This window comes from Hylobates moloch, unplaced genomic scaffold, assembly GCF_009828535.3.
Source record: "Hylobates moloch isolate HMO894 unplaced genomic scaffold, HMol_V3 SCAFFOLD_11, whole genome shotgun sequence".
Lineage (NCBI taxonomy): Eukaryota > Metazoa > Chordata > Mammalia > Primates > Hylobatidae > Hylobates > Hylobates moloch.
Genome location: NW_026652286.1, coordinates 61332978 through 61351663, shown reverse-complemented (window position 1 = coordinate 61351663; position 18686 = coordinate 61332978). Strand labels below are relative to the sequence as shown.

The window sequence follows — 18686 nt, the reverse complement described above, 5'->3', positions numbered from 1 at the left end:
AAATATTATCTATTAATAAGTAAGTGGAGATCAAGTTATAGAAATGTAAAACCACTGTCTCAAGCATTTAATTACAGGTAATATATAACTAATGCTTTACAGTCTTCAGAGGTATACCCCTAATAACAAGAAATCAGCTGAAGGCTACAGGATGGGTAAAAGTCTAAAATCTCTGCCTTATAATTAAACTGAGACTAGTTAACAGTGGATTGCAACATTTTTATTGCTTTGCTGCAGTAGGCTGTTCCAGGTCTTCATAGACTACTAAACCACTTGTTTAAATGATTTACAATGATTTAGTGAGCTCTATTGAACTGCCAGAACTTTTTAATTAATGGATAAAATTACAGATTTCATCTTTGTACAGTAGTGTTTTATGGCCCTTTTTTGTTGAGGGGGTTTCAGTTAAAATATGGCCTATACTTTGTGGGGCTAAACAGTGGGGATGCTGCATTTTCTTGTTTACAAGGTCACAAATGTGTGATTGAGATAGTAATGACAATGGAGCTTTCCTCAGACTACAGGGTTCTCTGTATCATTGCACCTCAGACTGTCTCTTATCTATGGTATGCATTTGTTTTCAGAAAAATATATCAGATGCATTGATGGCATATGCAATATTGACACCCCTGACTGTTTGTGATGAGGCCACTGATCAGGCAGAAGAAATCATTTTAGTGTTTATGTCCTGAGCTGTGTGATTTGCTTGTGTGGAGATTAAGTTATATAAGAGACATCTGTGCCAGAAAGATGGTCAGTATTTTAGAAGATTGTTGAAAATAAAGGACAATGTGAGCTGTGAATCTGATTATAGTGTAGACTGCAATTTATGGCAAAGTTTTTCCATCAATATCTCTTTTTCATATTCATTTAGGATATAATATGAGAGTGTGTGGTTACCTGATGCAAAATACTTTTGTATATATTTAAAATATGTCTATTGTTTTCTATAATGTGCTAGTAATTAATTTACTCTGCTAAGGACCCAGAAATATAACACTGAGTAAAGCATACTTTTGAAAATAGGTACTTGAACTAATATACTAGATAATCAAACTATTAAGACATTTACTCACTTTTTAGTGAATTAAATGTCACCATATTATTAGAGTGTAGATCGTAACATTTTAAAAGCTTTTTTATCCTTACAAGAATTAATGCCTCCCCATTATCTATAGGATAAACCTGCACATTTATTTCTACTGACATATTATCCCCACCATCTACAAGCTATAACCTAAAGAAAATAATTTATTTTACCTGAGACTTTGTTTCCTAATATAAGAAATTGGGGTTCTTAGACATTTCTAGAAGTATTATTTTTAGGTAGATATGAGATCAAGAATGAAAAAAGGCTCTTTACACTGAAAATAAAGTATTATGGTATTTTTCTTTGTCTTTTCTTTTACTAGACACCTGTTAAAATAATGAATGAATCTTGTGGTGAGGTTGCACAGGAGAAATCTCACCACAAGGAGAAATGGCCTTACTCAGGAACTTATACAGAAGCAAGAGAGAGTAGATCCTCACAGAAAGCATATTGGATAGTTCTCAGAATTGATGATGTTAATGAGACAGATCTTGGAGTGAAGTTGATATCATCTTTTATATCCTACATCCATCAGTTGTAAACTATGAGAAACATTTATGCCAGAAATATCATCTTTAAATAATTGTGCTACAAAGATACTTTTAAAAGCAAGCAAAATGCAACATTGTTTATGATATTAAGACAAATCTATAAATAATCTTAATATCTAACAATAAGGAATAATTAAATATTGGTACACACATATAATTGAATGCCATGCAACTGATAAAATTAAATAAATGTTCTAAATGTGACTCTTGGCTCTGCTACTACCCACTTGCTTGGGAATCTTGGCCAAGCCTCTGTATCTCTCTGAGCCTCAGTTCCTTTCTCTGTAAAATGTGCATACATAACTTTTTTTACAGTTTGTATGACAGCTAAATGTCATTTCATGTGAGATTCTTAGCAAAGTGAACAACACATGGTATGCCCTCTGTATATTTTAATTGTTGTTATAATTGTCCACATCATCCAAATGAACTGATATGAAAGATATTTATATTATACAAAGAAAAATATGAGAGATTTCATATTAAAATTTTATTTAAATAAAAAAATAAAAGATTATAAGCTTAGAAAATTATATAAGAGCTGATACCAAGTTGTAAACTATGATTAAAATTGTGTTTTGAGTGACATTTTGTTGAATTCAAGTCCCCAGTCTGCTATGAATCATTTGCTTTCCATGGATCTCAGTTAAATGGAATCATCTCCAGGGCCCTCTCTAGTTTTATGATGCTATTTTCCTTAAACATCCTACAATATTAGCTTGGTAATGAGTACTATAAGAAAGTATAAATAAAAAATTGCCATGTGAGCTTGGAGGATAGCACAAACACTGCCAGGTGAGGGATATGGTAATAATTTAGGAAGGGACTATTTTTAAATATTAACTCATTCAATACTCACTAAAACTCCTTGGGGTAGGTACTGCTGTCACTCCAATCGCCAATAAAGGCATGAGGCTCAGAAAGGCTAAATGCCTAAGGACACACCGCCGATAAATGGCTGTGCCAGGATTCAAATTCAGGTCATTGGACTCCAAGCCCATGCTCTTAACAAATCTGCCATGAAGACCATTGGAACAACTGCATATCAGAGATCAGAAGCAGCAAGTGCAAAGCCATTGGAATAAACAGTGTATACTTGGACAAGAGCCTAACTTGACTAGTAGGCTCCCAAGGAGGAATGGATGGAGGGAGATAAGGTCTCAAGGGAGAAAGTTGCAGAAATTTAGAAAGCATATCCCTCAGTTCCAAATTAAAAATAATAATGATAGTAAATATGTTGTATTACCATATTTATAAATTTAGAAAACACAGATGAAGACAAGAAATGAAATTAAAAGTACTATATTTTTACTACCCAGAGAACACTCTATTAATGTCAATGTATATGTTTCCAGTCTTTATGTATGCATACATGCCCACCCATAATATTTCTTGAGAAAATCAAAGCATACCGTCCCTTTATTTCTGCATGATACAATATGAATACTTCACATTTTACTGCTTCTCTCTCCTCACTTCACAAAAGGAAGTTTCTATTCAAAAAATTGTTCAGTCTCCTTTGCTGATTATTCCTTACCATTGAACCTTGGAATTCCCTGGGGCACAATCTCTGGCACTAGTTTCTTTTCTCTTTCCACTTCCTCGGTGATTTAATCCAGTTTCATGGCTTACAAAAAGGACTTCTGTATACTCACACCTTCCACATTTTATCTCCTGTTCAGACCTCTCTTCAGAATTCAGCCCCTTACATCCGCCTGCTCATTCAATGATCTCTTCTTGAGTTTCTAGTATGTGCAACTTGATATATCAGAATTGAACTTAACATTGTTTTGTTGTTTCCATCCACATCTTTGCCACAGCATCCTCCACCACAGCCGATGCAACTCCATCCTTTTTGTGTTCGGGCTGAAAATCTTGGCGTCCTCATTGATTTTTCTCTTTCTCCGACATCCCAAGTCAGCTCTAATAGCCAATTTATTCACTCTACCTTCAAAATATATTCAGAATCCCAGCAGTTCTCACCACTTGTACTTACCGTATCTCCAGTCCAACCACTGTCGTTTGTCTCACCTAAGTTAGTGCAAATTTCCTAATTGCTCCTCATTTTCTGCCTTCGTGCCCTTATTCTTGTTAAAATTTTAGGTAGAATGTGTTCCTCCTCTGTTGGAATCCTCCCAGAAAAACGTTCTCATGAAATGTTAAAGTCAAAGTCTTTTAAAGTCCAAACAGGCTCAACATCACCACATTATCTCTTGTTCTCCACGTCTTCCTTTCTCTGCATTTTAACTTTTCTACAGCCACATGAGCCTGTTTGCTACTCCTCAGCACACTAAACATTAAGTCTGTCTTAGGGGCTTTGTATTTGCTTTATCCTTTACCTGCAATGTTGTTTTTCTAGAGATCTGCGTGACTCATTCCTTTAATTCTTTTAGCTATTTACTCAAATGTTATTTTTTCAGTTTATGCTTCTTTCGCCACGTTACTCAAAATTTCCTATATCTCTGGCACTTTCTATACTGCTTCACTGCATTTTGTTTTTTTGCTTTTAAACACTCACCACCATGTAGCACACAATATTTTAGGTATTTATTTTGTTTCTTTTTTTTTTTTTTTTTTTTTGAGACGGAGTCTCGCTCTGTCACCCAGGCTGGAGTGCAGTGGCGCGATCTCGGCTCACTGCAAGCTCCGCCTCCCGGGTTCACGCCATTTTATTTTGTTTCTTGTCTGGAAAACCCTCTTAGAGTATAGGCTCCATAATGATGTGACTTTATATCTATTTTGTCCATAACTGGATCCTTGGGGCATAGAAGGGTGTGTTACTCAGTAAACATTTATAGGAAACACATGAGGGATGCTGATAGATTTGATGTATTTCTTTCAGATCTATTTGGAATTTATACTCATGAATTTCTTGTATTTTAATTGCACATAAGATGACTTTCTATTTAGCCTTATAATAATCTGAGTAATAGCACAGTTCTTTCATATTCCTATATCATAACTTTTTAAAAGTATATTCCAGGTATCTAAGTTCATAGCTAATATCTGCCTCATCAGATTATGAAGCAGTAATTGCTTCATAATCTGATAAGCCATAATTTGGGGTGGATATCCAGGCAATATAAATACACTTGTACTAGATAGCCTACACACTCTACCTTTTGTATCTCTATGAGCTGAATCATCTTTTCCCTGGAATGCTCTTTACTGTACAGTTTGAAAGGTGACTCCTGTAAGATTCTGTATCTCTTGGATGTTCAAATTGGGTCTGGGTGGCCCTTCTTGTTTTCATGGACATTGGTAATATCTTTTATTTTTTTGGTAGGAAGGGGCTGTGAGGCAGCAAGTAATAGTTAAAGCAATGTGTTATAAAGTCAACAGGCATAGACATAAATTCTAGCTCCATTATTTTCTAAGTGATCAGCTAGTTTTTAACTTATCAAAACATATTACATCATTTGTAAAATGAAGGTAATAAAATAATACAGTTCAAACATCCCAAATTCAAAAATTAAAAATCTGAAGTGCTTCAAAATTGCAGCATGTTTGAGTACCCATGCGATACTCAAAGGAAATTCTTATTGGAATATTTCCAATTTCACATTTTAGGATTTGGAACGCTCAAGCAGTAAGTAAGTATAATGTAACTATTCCAAAATCTGAAAGATTCTGAAATCTGAATTTTGGTCCTAAGCGTTTTGTGTAGGGGTTGTTCAACCTGTACCTACATTTGAGGGTTGTTATAAGGATTATTGGTATACATATGCCACACATACAGACACACTCAAAGAGGTAGCCATTGTGTCAGAAATCTTCAGTGTATAGAATGTACATGGAATATAGTATCTTCCATGTGAATCAGATACGTTTTTCTCTGAAATATATAAGCCTTGCATATGTCTTTAAAAATAAAGTACCTAAAATATTCTTTTTTGGCCTCTGTGACATCATTTACTCTCACTTTATCTTCTTACTTTTTGGGTTGACTCCTTTTCATAGCTGGCTTTTCCCAAATCTGGCCCCTCAGCAGAGCTATTTTTTAGCTGTACCTTTGCAACATTTATACTTCCTCTCCAGGCGATTTCATGCATTCTAAATATTTTATATATTGATGACCCTCAATTTGCATGTCTAAACCAAAACTCTCCCTTGGGTCCAACCTTACATATTCACTTTCCTGTTTGACATCTTTACCTGGATACTTCCAAGGCATCTCAAATTTTGCATTTTCAAAAGAAGATCATTAATTTTCTTCTACCCCTCACCTGTTTATGTGCTAGTCTATCCTATCTGTATTAATGCTGTCAAAATGCACTAGGCTCTCAAACTAGAAGCTAGGAGTAGACCCTGATTCCTCTCTCTACCTTACTACTCACATCTGGTCTATCAGCAAGTACAGTTGATTCAACTTGGAAAATGTATCTGACTGTGACCACTTTTCTCCATATCTACTGTCACCAATCATAGAGAAGTCACCATCATTTCTTGCTAGATTATTACAGGTTTCCTTATAAGATTTCTTCAATTGATTATCCAGGAAAATGAGCAGCCAGAATAATCCTTTGTAAGACTGAATTGTTCCAGTCATTTGCTTAAATCTCCTCAATGGCTTTCTGTTGTAATTAACATTTTTTTTTTTTTTTTCTTGAGATGGAGTCTCACTCTCTCACCCAGGCTGTAGTGCAGTGGCACAATCTTGGCTCACTGCAACCTCCTCCTCCCAGGTTCAAGCGATTCTCCTGCCTCAGCCTCCTGAGTAGCTGGGATTACAGGCGTGCACCACCACATCCAGCTAATTTTTCTATTTTTGGTAGAGACCGGTTTCACCATGTTGGTCAGGCTGGTCTTGAAAGCCTGACCTCAAGTGAACTACCCACCTCGGCCTCCCAAAGTGCTGGGATTACAGGCATGAACCAATTCGCCTGGCCAACATTAAATTTTTTTTTATAAGAGCCTACAACATCCTACATGGCCTGGACCTTTATTGCCTTTCCATCTTCATCTTGTATCATCATGCTTCCCATGTTCTTCATGTTCTAGGCATATTTTTTATGTGACTGGCTTTTTTTCATTCTTCTGTATATTTTTCTTTTTCTTTTTTTGAGATGGAGTCTCTCTCTGCCGTCCAGGCTGGAGTGCCGTGACGCAATCTCTGCTCACTGCAAGCTCCGCCTCTTGGGTTCACGCCATTCTCCTGCCTCAGCCTCCCGAGTAGCTGGGACTATCTTTTCTTTTTTTAACTTTAATTTTAAGTCTTGAAAATTAAAAATTCAGGGGTACATGTGCAGGTTTGTTACATAAACTCGTGTCATGGGGATTTGTTGTACGTATTATTTCATCACCCATGTATGAAGTCAAGTATCCACCAGTTATTTTTCCTGATCCTCTATCTCCTCCCACTCTCCAGTAGGCCCCAGAGTTATACATGTGTTCTCATCATTCGTCTCTGATTTACATGTGAGAACGTGCAGTATTTGGTTTTCTGTCCCTGTGTTAACTTGCTAAGGTTAATGGCCTCCAGCTCTATCCATGTCCATGCAGAAAACATGATCTCATTTTTCATGGCTGTATAGTATTCCGTGGTGTATATGTACCACATTTTCTTTATCCAGTCTATCACTGATGGGCATTTAGGTTGATTTTATGTTTTTGCTATTGTGAGTAATGTTGCAATGAACATATGTGTGCATGTGTCTTTATAATGGAATGATTTATATTCCTTTGGGTATATAGCCAGTAATGGGATTGCAGGGTTGAATAGTATTTCTGCAGTGGGAGTATAAATTAGTTCAATCATTGTGGAAGACAGCGTGGTGATTCCTCAAAGACCTAAAGACAGAAATACCATTTGATCTTTATTTTTCTTTGTATTCATTAGGTTTCAGCTAAAGTTACCATTTAGAATACCAATATGTAAGGCCCACAAGTATAGGGAGCTTGTATATTTTGCTCACTCTTGAATATTCAATTCCCAGGACAGAATTATAGCATATACATACCATAAATATTTGTTAAGTGAGTTAATGAATAGATGGGGCATGTTAGGTGCTCAATGAAAGATAATAATGATACTTGCCAATGTATATTATTACAGTTCTTTGTTACATTAGGCTCTTTCACTAAATAGTTAACAATTTTTTGTTAAATAAGTAACAAACCGCATAACTTCAAAAGGCAATATTTTAGTGTTTTAATATGTATACTGTATCTCAATATGTAGGGGTTTCATACAACAACTTAATAAAATGCATGGGATTGATATTTCAGCCACACGAGCCTGACAGGACACCAGGTCTCTCATATCGCTTTGATGTTCTTACATAAAAAATGAGTTGTGTTTTGTTATTTGTTCACTCACTAACATTCTGATTTAATAAGAAATTGTGCTTTCTTTAATTTCAGATATTTCTTTTTGTCTGCAGTAGAATTCACATGACCATGAGAATAATTATTTTAGGTCTTGGGTCTAAGGAAAGTGAAAGGGTTTGGCAATATTCAAATAACTTACCAATGAAAAAACTAACATTAGTCTTCATTTCTTCCTCTGTGTCTACAATCCCAACTTTTGTACCAAAACTATTTTTTTCTATATATTCCCAAATGTCTAGTTATTCTGGAACATCTGGTTATTTGATGAAATATTAAAAATTTTAGCTTTTGTCACTGTACGGAGGAAGAGGAAGACTTTCTCTGTTGCCATAGGAAACAGTAGAAGGAAATAGTGAAAATGATGGTAGGAGTGATTAGAAATGTGATTCAAGTTACATTCGTTTTGTGTCTGGACTTAACTTTTTATAGATTTGATGACCTTTGAAACCATTAGTATTCTTGTAAAAGTGCGATATTTACATACATTCCTGAAGAAACATCACCTGTTTTTGAAAGTCAGTGCTTAGAAAGTTAGTCACTTTAAAATAATTTGAGATCCTTGGCTGGCAGAGTTGATAAAAAAATAATTCTCTTATACAATTCCCCTAAGTGATCAAATCACTAATTTGTCAGTTCTCTTTTACAAATTATGCTAGAATTTGCCATAGAAAATTTGGGACAAAATTTCTTTCTTCCCAGGAATTTGAATTGAAATAGATGATGACATTCATAGCTATACTAAATTTCTACCTGGCAGAATAGTTCCATACATACATCCTTTTAGCCTTTGAGCCTTAGTGATGTGGAATTTTTTTCTGGATCAGGGCTAGAGGACTGATTACTGTGAATTTTATTACAAGACTGTAATTACTTTGAAGACTCTCTGGAGGACCAAGTAGGTTGCCAGAGAATTTTCTGTCCTCACGACCTAGCTACAGAATGCCCTTGAAAATTTAATAACAAAAAGATGTTGTTTCGAATATATATAGCGCTTTTTAATTTGTAAAGCATTTATTTCATTGATATCTTGTATTGATTCCCATAGGGGACAGCCTAGCACATAGTATCCCCATTTTTCAGGTGAGCAAATTCTGGTACCGAGAGGTTAAACAGTTTACTAATACTTCTTAATATAAGAACAGGGATTGAAATGTGAATATTCTTTTCTCTAAAAATTGGTGCTAATTTGACTCTTCCTTGCTGCCTATTTGGGGGACATTGTATTCTATAATTTCTCAACCTTTTCCTTTCTCTTCTACAGTTTATTTAACATGAAACACCCACCTTTCTTCATTTGTTTTTGTTATATCTTCCACATTAATTAGATGCAATACTTATTTATTCCTGAGAAGATTATTCAACTTGCTTGACATTGTATTTGGAGAGAGAATATGTGGGGCATTTTTGAAAAGATAACTTTATTTTTGTAATTGCATAATAAATTACATGCTCGAGGCTAAAGATTTCAAAAGAAAAGAAAGCATAATGAAAATTTAACAACAGTTATCCACAGTTTCATTACCAAGAGATCACCCATGTTTAATATTCTGGGGTGCATCTTCTTGAAGTTTTCTGTTCATGGCATAGTTTTGCTTCTAGGATGCTCTGTCATCTCTGCCTGAGAGTACAGTACAGTTCTGCCTGCCACACATAAGATTTGGTTTTGTGTATTGCAGGTGAACAAATAAAGACTATTAATCTAAGCTAGGCAGGATCGAGAAGCTACATCAGCTGCTTCATCAAATCACAAAGGAAGCAGACAAAGGAAAGTTAGAAACGTTTTTGAATTATTTTTTGTTACCTGCATCATCAAAATGTTTTCTCTGCTAACACGGATTATAGAACTTCCCCAAACTAGTTGCACTTATGTTTGTTAAAGACCCATGTTATTTTTTTTTTTTTTCAGGTTTAGAAGATCATGACCACATGGATCATCTAACTAAATGGTACATGGGGACACAATGGTCCTTTAGAGAACACATCTGAATTGCTGGCTAATTTCTTGATTTGCCATTCAATGTAGGACGTCACTTGTTCACAGCTATCGGAACCCTCCTGAATTTTCCCCACCATGCTATCTTTATTAGCTTGAACTCCTTTCCTAAAATGGTCCTTCTGTTGATCCTGTCAGTCTTACTTTTGAAAGAAGATGTCCGTGGGAGTGCACAGTCCAGTGAGAGGAGAGTGGTGGCTCACATGCCGGGTGACATCATTATTGGAGCTCTCTTTTCTGTTCATCACCAGCCTACTGTGGACAAAGTTCATGAGAGGAAGTGTGGGGCGGTCCGTGAACAGTATGGCATTCAGAGAGTGGAGGCCATGCTGCATACCCTGGAAAGGATCAATTCAGACCCCACACTCTTGCCCAACATCACACTGGGCTGTGAGATAAGGGATTCCTGCTGGCATTCGGCTGTGGCCCTAGAGCAGAGCATTGAGTTCATAAGAGATTCCCTCATTTCTTCAGAAGAGGAAGAGGGCTTGGTACGCTGTGTGGATGGCTCCTCCTCTTCCTTCCGCTCCAAGAAGCCCATAGTAGGGGTCATTGGGCCTGGCTCCAGTTCTGTAGCCATTCAGGTCCAGAATTTGCTCCAGCTTTTCAACATACCTCAGATTGCTTACTCAGCAACCAGCATGGATCTGAGTGACAAGACTCTGTTCAAATATTTCATGAGGGTTGTACCTTCAGATGCTCAGCAGGCAAGGGCCATGGTGGACATAGTGAAGAGGTACAACTGGACCTATGTATCAGCCGTGCACACAGAAGGTAAGTTTCCTTTGCATACATCGAGTATATATTATTATACACTCAACAGTTAAAATTTCAGGTTTGGGAAGAGTAAACCATTCCTAATTATTTTGGGTATTTTGAATTGTCCCAGTTATACCAGTACTATAAGAACAGACTGGACTGCATATATCTAGAGAGACATAGACTTAAATTGCAGGTGGGTGTATGTGGCCAATATTTGGTGAAATATAATTTTGCTTCAATTGTGAATTACATTATTTACTTCTGCTATACTGATGCTATATTATACTTCTGCTATAATAATTTTTTATATTCATTACTAAAGGTTTTTAAGTCTCTATATCTTCATTGAACACCTCAAATTTTTGTCATTTCAAGATTGTTCTAGGTGCCTATTGTTTCTAATAGTTAAAGCAAGGTACACATAGATACACATAGGACTGAAGGTAGTAGCCAGTTCTAACCTAGGTATGTTGTTATAGAGAATTACCAAAAAGTTTAGTCTTACAGCTATTTTTTCAGAAGAATTCATGGTCAAATCCAAAATGGAGATAAGAATAAATTAATTTTATCCTTGTATAGAACATATTTGAGAAGTATAATTTTAAATAATTCAACATGTTTGCTTTAAAATTTATTGCTTCTTTTTTCTCCAAGAATAGTGAGGAAAGAAAAATCTGACTGATGTTTTATAACAGTGAATAATAAGTAGCCCTTTGTTTTTTATGGTGTTTTAAAAATCATTAGTTCTTGACCATGGCTGTTTGGAAAAAATTTGTTTTGACCTACAGAGGTTGTGACCCAAATGGGCAGACTCACTTGTTATGCAGATCTTCTTCTAGAAAAGCAAAATGTGTATATTAAACACTATAGAATACTGAAGAAGATACAAAATACTTTTTATAAATCATCGAATTATTGTATTGAGATTTTTAAAATTCTGCATTAACGTATCAATATAGTCCAAATATTCTGGTCTGGTAAAATGTGGAATTAAGTTACTAACCCCACTTCAGAGGTTAGGAATATATTTATGCAACACATATTATGCACAAATACATATGCAAGGCTCTCTGACAGTCCTGTGAAGGATAGCCCTTTGTTTTCTATATCACAGACTTCAGTGGGATTGCATTCTGGCAAAGGAGATGAGGCACGCACAAATACTTATATAATCATAATTCAAGATGACATAATGTTACAAATCTGACTCTCAAGGAAATTGATGGAGAAAAAAATCACCTCCTCCTCTGTGGTTATGGGGGTCATGGTGGGAATCTTACAGAAGGAAATGGAATTTGACAATTGAAATTTAGCAAGAAGAATACTGACAACTGGTGAAAATTAGCAGGGATGGCTTTCAGTGAAAAGCATAAGAAAATATGACTAGGTGAGAAAGTAAAAATGTGTTTGAAAAGGCGAATTATAAAGGTATGTTTTGGTTTGCCTCAAATAAATCATACATTTTATTAGGAACTACCTTCTAGCTTCAGAAGAGCAGGGCTTGGTCACAGTGTGGCAAATGCTAATTCAATTGTGCTCCAAGGGAAACTCTTAGTCATGACCTTTGGCTTTTACTAGTTTAAACTGTTGTTTTATCCTGAGTTTACCCCAATAGCAATCTAATAACCTAATAAAATAAGTTATGATGCATTCAAACAATGCATTATCATTTAGCTATTAAAATAAATGAGACACCCTATTAGGTAATGATTACAATTTCCAAGGTCATCTTAGGTGAAAAAAACAAGGGGCATTTCTGTATATATAATATTTTAGTTTTTCTAAAAGGGGTTTTTATACAAACAATTTGATTGATATTCATAGAATTGTTCTCAGAGAAGAGCAAAACTACTAAGAGTTGCTGCTTCTGAGAAGAAATCTAAGTTAAGAAATGAGGTGGAATATTTTATGCATAATTTTTATATACATACACTTTAAGCTCTATATTAAATACATAATTTACCTACTGAAATATAACAATTACATGAAAACATTCTATTTGTGGGCAAACAAAAGACAATAGAAATTGCGATGCCAAATTCAGGCAAAATATTTAGGTTGTACCACCAGGATTCAGGAGAGAACAAACCTTGGAATTGGACATCAAAGGTTGGAAGAAACACTCCTTTGCTTACTGTTTATGTGGTTGTGTCAAGAAATATTTATCTTGCTTTGATCCCAAGCAAGTATGTGGATAATGAGGTTATGTAGTGTTAAGTCGTATGATTTATCAGTACAAGAATGGCATGGTAGGAATTTTCACAAGGTGAAACTGACCTCCAGGATCAGAAAAGTGAGAGTCAAAGAGGATACAGCTTTGTTGGGTACTGTGGGAACTCTCCAAGGTCATGCTTGTTTTTTTTTGTTTGTTTGTTTGTTTGTCTGTTTTTGCCGCTTGGTTTTTCAGAAAGTCTTGGTGGGATCTTCCATGAAATGATAGTGTCAGTAATCATCCAGTCTCTTTCTCTCACTGGGTTGAGGTCATTTTCTCTAGCATTAGGAGAATTAATCCCAGTACTTGATAATTTATCTTCATAGTCTTATAATTATTCTCCTTTGTTCCATCAATATTCTCTTTCTTGAAGAGTAAGGAAATTTCCAAATGCTTTCACACGAACCATTAAGGTGTGTGAAAAGATGTGGCCCTATTTTCAAAAAACGTTTTTTCTCCTAATTGCCTATGTATTTTATACTTAAACCTAACCATACTGTGTCACGGGTACCACAAAATGTTCCTTCAAGAAAGTGTATGTCATCACAGAATTCCAGAGGAGTGTACAAGGAAAACTGGGTTTCAGCTTCGATGTTAATCTCTTACACTTGCTATTTCCTGTGATTTATGACTTTAGTAGGCTGTGTGACTGGGTATTTACTGTGGCTTTTTCTATTACACAGAAATTATGCCTAGAACTTCTAGGCAAAGAGATTCATAGTATAAAACAGAAGGAGAAAAAAAAGAAAGCATTTTTTTAAAGAGCAGATCAAACTAGCTCTTCACCTGGGCAGAGGAAAGGAATATGCAATGACTCAGAAGAAAAGTAAAATCACTTCTTTTAATGGAGTCAGAACTCTGTCTGCACTAAGGAAATGTAAAGGGTGCTTTGCCTTAGTACTTTTGCAAACCTTGGTACATGTGCCCATGATGACACAGGATTGATGGTGCTTGCCTGTTTAGCAGTGTGGCAGATTGCATTGATGACTTCCACTAATGGAGCCTCTGTATTCACATCATTTGCTTTTGACTTGATAATTCCCTTTTACTTTCATGCAGCAGTGGCCTTCTGACTACTTTGACCAATAGCACTTGGTTGACGTGAGAACTTTCTTTCTAGTTTGTGTTGGAACCCTATCACCACCCTGTGAAGTATGAGAGCACCCAGGTTTTCCAAATGAGTGCATCTTAGACCAGTTGACCTCAAGCATGTGAGAGCATGCAATGCAGATCAACAAAATTGCTTTCCCAACCCACAGCTAATTGCAATCACATAATTGAGCCCAGCTGAAACCCTCAACATTACCCAGCTGACAATTATTGTGAGCAATAAAAAATGCCTTCAGGATGGAGTCCAGTATAAACATATTCATCCCTCTCACTTTAGTCTCTAACTTCCCTCCTCCCAAATAAGATACTACTGCTTAAACTTCAAAAGCAAAATGAAATAAATTAACATGCATTGATATTCTTGAAATTTGAATATGAAATAAAACACAATATATGCTGTGGGCAAGAAGCAATATTTAAAATGCTTTGCCCATACTTCTGTGGCTAGAGATGTGATAGTTTCCTTAAAGTCTGAATGTTTTAAATAGTTAAGCACTTGAATATATTTCATTATTATATTCTTTACCTTGATCTAGTTCAACTTCATTGAGAAAAGTAATTATTGCATTGTGTTTTATACAAAAAAAAATTTTATATTGTACTTTCTGGGTGATTGACAGGATTTCACACTTCACTAGTTTTCCTGACTTTAGTTGAAAAGCTACAGTATATCCACAGGGCCTATTAGAGTGCCCATCATATAACAGGTGCTCAAAGACTATTTGCTGAATAGAGGAATTTGTGTTAGTAAAGTACGTAGCTCACTATTTATGACTATATAGTATGTGGATCAATAGCAGGCACTTGTAAGTTTTTAGTTTTGCTTCTTTATAAAAACGAGGTGTCAAAATGACTCTGTTGAATAATTGTAAAATCCTGTTCACGCTACACTTCATTTTTTGTTTTCACTGGTTCTTGAATTTATTATTTCTGTCTAATGACAGGAATGTTAATTTGCTACAGCAAAAAACAAATCAGTGATGTTCTGGGGAGATAAATGTACCAATAAATTGTACTGGTAGCATACATTATTAAAAATATTGTCTTCAGGTTAACCTAGAGATTGCAATTTCAGGTTGTAATATGACTTCCCATCAGTTATTTACTTAAAAATGTGATAACAATCCAGCTTTGATTGAAGGACCTTCAGTATGATTCATAGTCTATATGCTTGTTTGACTTCTAAAAAGTGGGAGTACACTTTTCCCATCTCAGCATTTCTACTAATTATCATTATACAATGCAACAATTTAGCTTGGAAAAATAATAAATGGCACTGTGGAAGCTACTGAATAATTTTTAAAAGGACTTTATTTTGTTTCTCCAGGAATTGAATAGTGATGAGAGTTAAAACAAATTTTGGGATGATCATGGTAATAATAAAGACACATAAATTACTATTCATTCCATAGAATGTTAACACTGTGTCTCAGGCCAGCATTTAATCTTCTGTATTTTACAGTTAAGGAAACTAAAATAGAAAGGTCACATAACTCTAACTTGCTTGTCAGATAATTAGTTGCAGAGTTGTGTCTTGGAGCTCAAGATTTCTGTCCAGAACTTGGTTTCCAAAACATTGCTGGAGATTATTAGGTTCCTTTTTGCCATTTTTCTACCTCTCCATTGCATTGCTTTATTCGTTCTTCCTTTATCTCAATGGCACCAATATTTCTAAACAATTGGCTGAATGTGTTAATAACTATCTGAAATAGTAGAAGGGACCACAGATGAAATAATTCATCTAAAAATTAGCCTTGACAGGAGAATTGCTTGAACCTGGGAGGCGGAGGTTGCAGTGAGCCAAGATCACACCATTGCACTCCAGCCTGGGTGACAAAAGCGAAACTGTCTCAAAAAATAAAAATTAGCCTTGAGAAATAGTATGATCCATTTGCTCTTGATCTGTAAATTAGATGAAGTGCTCCTTTTCCTGGGTCATATCAAAGTCTTGCGGAAACTCTGAAAGATTTTCCTTTGCTCCACAAAAATTCTGAAAACATGAGATCCCCAGAAATCTTTGAGATTATGGGTTGATTGTATAATTGTATTGGTTACCACTGACTTAATATATACAATTTAGAAGATGCAGAAACTTTTAGGGGAATTCTTTAGTAAGTTGGATTATGGATCTGTAATCTGGGAAACACAGTGAGCAACTCTAATTGTAAAGGAACAGTTTTTCATATTCATATATCACTGTCAGAAACTTCATTGCTAACAGTGAAAAAAATACAGATAGCTCTGGAAAGATCGTTTAGAGGGGCACTCCCTCCTCTTCCCTTCCAGAAGTAACAGCCTATGGACTCAGTAAATAATTTCTAAGAGAGTTATTATTGCCTCTTTCAGAGAAAAATATAGAGCTTGCTGACATATCCACGTGTGGTTTGGGCAGTGTTTCTTCTATATTCAGATTCATTTCTGATGATACAATTTCTGGCTTGGACTTTGGCTCACTTATAAGAGACTAATGCCTGGGATAGCATCCCACCTTCCTCTCTCTTAGGCACCATTGCTGTCATCAATTGCTGAAAATGCTAGAAAACTCCCACAAATACTCCATGTCCAGGATGACTAAGCTGAGTTAAAAGGAATTTTGTTTTCAGCGGATTTCACTGCACTGCTCCCCCATAATGCACACATATCTCTGGTGATGTGCAAATGTGGACACTTCTACAGTTCTAAATAATAAGATGCTTACCTAAATGTGAAGATCATCTCTTAGGATGTAGCCTATCAGGTATTCAGTATTTACCCATCTTATGGATGGCAGCCGCACACATGCATGTTTTCCCTTGGTCACTCTTATTCCAGATGTCATTAAAACCTTTTAGCTTCTAGGTTTATAGTGTTCAGCCACTTCTGTTGAAGTCGCTTCTGCATAAGGAATGCTGGGGAATGAGAGGGCATGCTGTGAGATATTTATGTTCCAATGTACAGTTTGAAACACATAAAACACAGAATGAAAAGCAAATTATGCACAGTAAATTCTGCCCAACATAAACTAAGCAAGCATATAAGAGAAAGCAAGAATAGAGATCCTCAAAACTCTAGAGGGAGTATCTTGAGAATTTTTTTTCTTACTTCCCTCCTCCTTGTCTTCCATCCTCCTTTTCTTTCCTTCCTTCCTTCCTTTATAACTTCTTACCTTCCTATCCTCCTTCCCTTTCTTTGTCTCTCTCCCTTTCTCTCTCTCTTTTTTATTCTTTGAGACAGGGTCTCTCTCTATTGCCCAGGCTGAAGAAGAGGGGCATGGTCATAGCTCACTGCAGTCTCAACCTCTTGGTGTCAAATGATCCTCCTGGTTCAGCCTCCCAAGTATCTGGGACTACAAGCACATGTGACGACGTGTGAATAATTTTTATTTTTTAATTTTTTTTAGAGATGAGGCCTTACTGTGTTTCCCGGGCTGGTCTCAAACTCCCACCTGCCTTGGCCTCTCGAAGTGCTGGAATTACAGGTCTGAGCTACCACAACCGACATTGTCTTTCTTTCTTATTTATCATTTTTCCTCATCTCTTTTTAACTGGAAGGGTTTTTGTTTTGTTTTGTTTTTGTTTTCGCAGGCTCTTCTGTAAGTCTGGTCATTATCCTGTTAATTTGATAGTGAATAGATAAAATATGAAGATTACATTAATACTATCTTGGAGTTGGAAAAATAAGTTAAAATGACTAACTGTGCTAAAAGTAAGATAACTGACATGCGAACTAAGTATTTTACTCTGTAACTCCAAGAAAGTCACTTCAACTCCTTGCATCTTTTTTTTTTTTTTATATACAAGCAGGCACTGCAAAGAATGTTCGTATAGATTTCTTCCAAGACTAAGCCTCTGTGACTTGCTATGCTCAAACTTCTGCAGACTACAGCTGGGCTACATTAAATGTTGGACATAGGGTGGGCAACATAATAAGGGTCTATCTCTACAAAAAGTAAAAAAAAAAAAAAAAAAGAAAAAGAAAAATTAGCTAGACATGGTGGTGTGCACCTGTAGTCCCAGCTACTTGGGAGACTGGCAGGAGGATCACTTGAGGATAAGAGGTTGAGGCTGAAGTGAGCCAAGTTTGCACCACTGCACTCAGCCTGGGTGACAGGGCAAGACCAGTATCAAATGCAACCAAGCGGGGCCTGTTCAAAGGAGAGTAGCCCAAATGGTTATGCAATTTGAAATCATATCCTCAGAGAATAAATTTAATAGAAGCCGAGACATAGCAGGGCCCTGACTGCTACCTTTAGGTATCTGATATATTTACATATTTTGTTTATTTAGATATTTGTAAATTCAGGTGGAAAAGAGCTAGGTTCACTCTGTATGGCCAGCAGTTGACAGAGACAGCTAATTACTAAAATACAAGAGTAACAAAGTATGGTTTAATTAAAAAAAATTTTTTTATTAGCAGAACTGTTCAATAAAGAAATTGCCTCTCTTAGGAGGTAGTGAGTTAGTTCTCTGTAACTCCTTGTGCACAAACCTGGAATGGACAATCACTTGGAAGACCCTGGAAAAATGGACTTAAACCTCAGTTGAGGAAAGAACGATGTTGGACTATTTGTTCTTTTGATAATTCCCAATGTTGACAATCAAATGCCATTGGTATCTTACTACTTTCTGAGTTGAAACATAATCACTTTATATATATATA

General features: G+C 35.9%; 1 protein-coding gene across 4 annotated transcripts in view; it reads left to right on the top strand.

The window, feature by feature from the left end:
- Positions 1-18686, top strand: part of GRM5 (glutamate metabotropic receptor 5) — a 578520-nt gene that overhangs the window by 8219 nt on the left and 551615 nt on the right. For all 4 annotated transcript variants that reach the window (XM_032167126.2, XM_032167124.2, XM_032167127.2 and 1 more), the window contains exon 2: positions 9878-10738. In XM_032167126.2, coding sequence (XP_032023017.1) covers positions 10078-10738 — 661 coding nt within the window. In that variant the 5' untranslated portion in view covers positions 9878-10077. The remainder of the gene's footprint in view (positions 1-9877; positions 10739-18686) is intronic.